Source organism: Leptopilina heterotoma, unplaced genomic scaffold, assembly GCF_015476425.1.
Source record: "Leptopilina heterotoma isolate Lh14 unplaced genomic scaffold, ASM1547642v1 Lhet_281, whole genome shotgun sequence".
Classification (NCBI taxonomy): domain Eukaryota; kingdom Metazoa; phylum Arthropoda; class Insecta; order Hymenoptera; family Figitidae; genus Leptopilina; species Leptopilina heterotoma.
The window spans coordinates 449,154-451,865 of record NW_025110988.1 but is presented as its reverse complement, the minus strand read 5'-3'; the positions used below and the strand labels follow the sequence as shown (position 1 = coordinate 451,865).

Genomic DNA, 2,712 nt, shown 5'->3' with positions numbered 1-2,712 from the left:
TTTAACTAATCGAATTTCTTTATTTTTATGTATAGCAATGTCACGACCTTGTCAAAAAAACACGTGTAATAATTAAATAACATATTGATTACTTGAAATATAGCCTAAGGAAATGATCTAGTTTCTTGCCCACTTTTACCATATTTCACAGGCACGCATTTTTCAAAATAGTAAATACCTTTTTCCCACTCAATTCACACATATACTAAATGACCTCACAATTTTCCTATAAATACCGAATCGAAATCTTGAAACAGCATCAATTGCAACCCGCAACTCCTACAATCGATACCATGGCATTCAAGGTACAAACTGGGAAAACCAAATTTTATCTAAACTAATTTTTTTTTTTATTATATAAATCATATGAAGTTTGGTAAACTATTACTGTTCAGAAATTATTTATATTAATTTATAATCATCTAATTTCTAATCTAATTAACTATTTTATTACTGGTATTTTTTTATTATTTCTATTATTAATTCTACTTCTATTATTTTTTATTTCTATCATTTATCAGAAATGATTTATATTTAATCAATTAAATTGTTGAATATTTACATAATTGATAATAATAACGTACATTATTCACACTTGATAATAATATTCATAAATATTTGAATTATTTGTAAATTTTCAATTATTTGTAATTGTTTGTAACATCTTCAATTATTGATAATATTGATACTTTTACAAATTGTATTTATTTACAATATTTACAGTTTACTAATATTTACTATATTTACAGTTTTATAAGTTAACTTTTTTTAACACAAAGATTAATTGTGCGATTGAAGAATAATCCTGAAGCTAACAATGAAACGTTGAATTGCAGTTCGTAGTACTCTTGGCCTTCCTGGCGAGCGCCAACGCAGGCCTCATTGGCGCGCACTACTCGCCGTTGGCACTTCCGGTTCCGTTGGCGTACGCCAGCGCACCGGCGGCAGTCATCACCAAGACCGTGGACGCCGAGTACGACCCCCACCCTCAGTACAGCTACGCCTACGACGTGCAGGACTCGCTGACCGGCGACTCCAAGTCCCAGCACGAGACTCGCGACGGAGACGTCGTCAAGGGCAGCTACTCTCTCCTGGAGGCCGACGGCACCAGGCGGACCGTCGACTACACCGCCGACGACGTCAACGGATTCAACGCCGTCGTCAGGAAGGAGCCGGTCGTCTACTCGGCCCCAGTGGCTCAAGCCGTCCTCAAGACCGTCCTTCCCGCCGAGACGACCGTCTCCCAGTACTCCACCGGCTTCACGCACCACGCCTACGCTGTCCCCCAAGTCTACGCGAACGTCGCCCAATGGTGAACAATGTCAACTATGTCAACAATGTGATCCACAACTGATCTTTCGCCAATAAATTTATTCAATTCGCAAACTATTTCTTCCCTTTTTCTTTTCATTTAAAAATATTAATTCCTCTACCCTTATAAAATTTGGGACATTATTGCTCTCTATATACTGACTTTTGCACCTCCTTTGCAAAAGGAAAATTGATCCACTGGTTATTCTTGCAAGTTTTTTATCAATTAAAAATTAAAACTAATGGTGAAAATCGTGATATCTCTGTACATAAGTAGTAAAGGTCACTTTCAGTCAGACATGACGATTTTTATCCTTACAATTTCGTCACAAGTAGTCAGACATCGTGCAGTTTTTTATTCAATTAATTAAAAGCTAGTTTAAGGACTAAATCCACCAACCTCAATTAAAAATTAATCTTTGATTAAAGCCAGTTTTAATCGGTATTGGTGAAACTGGCCCTGAGCTCTAATTCTGTCCCAGTAGTAACAATAAATTATAGCCAGACGTTTTTAACACGTGCAAATTGACCTTGAAGCAGTAAAGGAATAATTTAGTCAGACAAATGGTTTTTAATTTATATTATTCTGGTAAAACAGTTGTAAATAATTGTTAAAAATAGTAGTACAAAAAACGTCTAGTCTAATTAAAAATTTATGTAACATTATTTTAAGTAGTAAAAATCAATACTTCTAGATATCTTTACACTATTAGTTGTTGCAAGAGTAGTAATAATAACTTAATGTCAGAGATTATGAATTCTTGCAAATTTAGATTCAAGTAGTAAAAGGATATTTTAGTCAGACAAACATTTTTCTAAACTTTTAAATGATTACTACCTGTATATTAGTAGTAACAGTACATTTTTGTCAGATATTATGGACTAATTGCAAATGGAAAATTAAGAAATAAATTAATTGTACTCTCTTTATCAGTAGTAATAGTAAATTTTAGTCAGACATTACGCAGTAATTCTAATTTAATAACTTAGTCATTAATTTAATTGTTCTATTACCAGTATAGTAATAGTAAGTTAAAGTCAGTCGTGATAAATTTAAAAACCTTAATTTTAGTAAAAGAAGTACTTATTAGATAAGAAAATTATTTTTAATTTCTATTATTGTAGAAAAAATAATAGTAATTCATTATTTTATAGTTTCAAGTAGTAACAAAATATTTCATTTACTCAAAACTTTTGCAAAATTTAAACATTGAAATTTCATTTCTAAGTAGAATACGCGTGTATAAGTCAAACTAGAGATTTAACAATTATTACATAATATCAGAAAAATTAACTACTACTTTTTATAAAGATAATGTTACATAATTTGCTAATAACCCCAATTTTCCTCAGAACAACTTTTTTTTCACTATTTGGAACTCCTTTTATTGCAATAATAAA

General features: G+C 31.9%; 1 protein-coding gene across 1 annotated transcript; it reads left to right on the top strand.

The window, feature by feature from the left end:
• Positions 1–277: 277 nt before the first annotated feature.
• Positions 278–1,842, top strand: LOC122504157 (larval cuticle protein A2B-like). The gene is made up of 2 exons (XM_043615088.1): positions 278–305; positions 837–1,842. Exons 1-2 carry the CDS (start codon positions 294–296, stop codon positions 1,314–1,316), a joined length of 492 nt encoding a protein of 163 aa, XP_043471023.1. The 5' UTR covers positions 278–293; the 3' UTR covers positions 1,317–1,842.
• Positions 1,843–2,712: the final 870 nt, after the last annotated feature.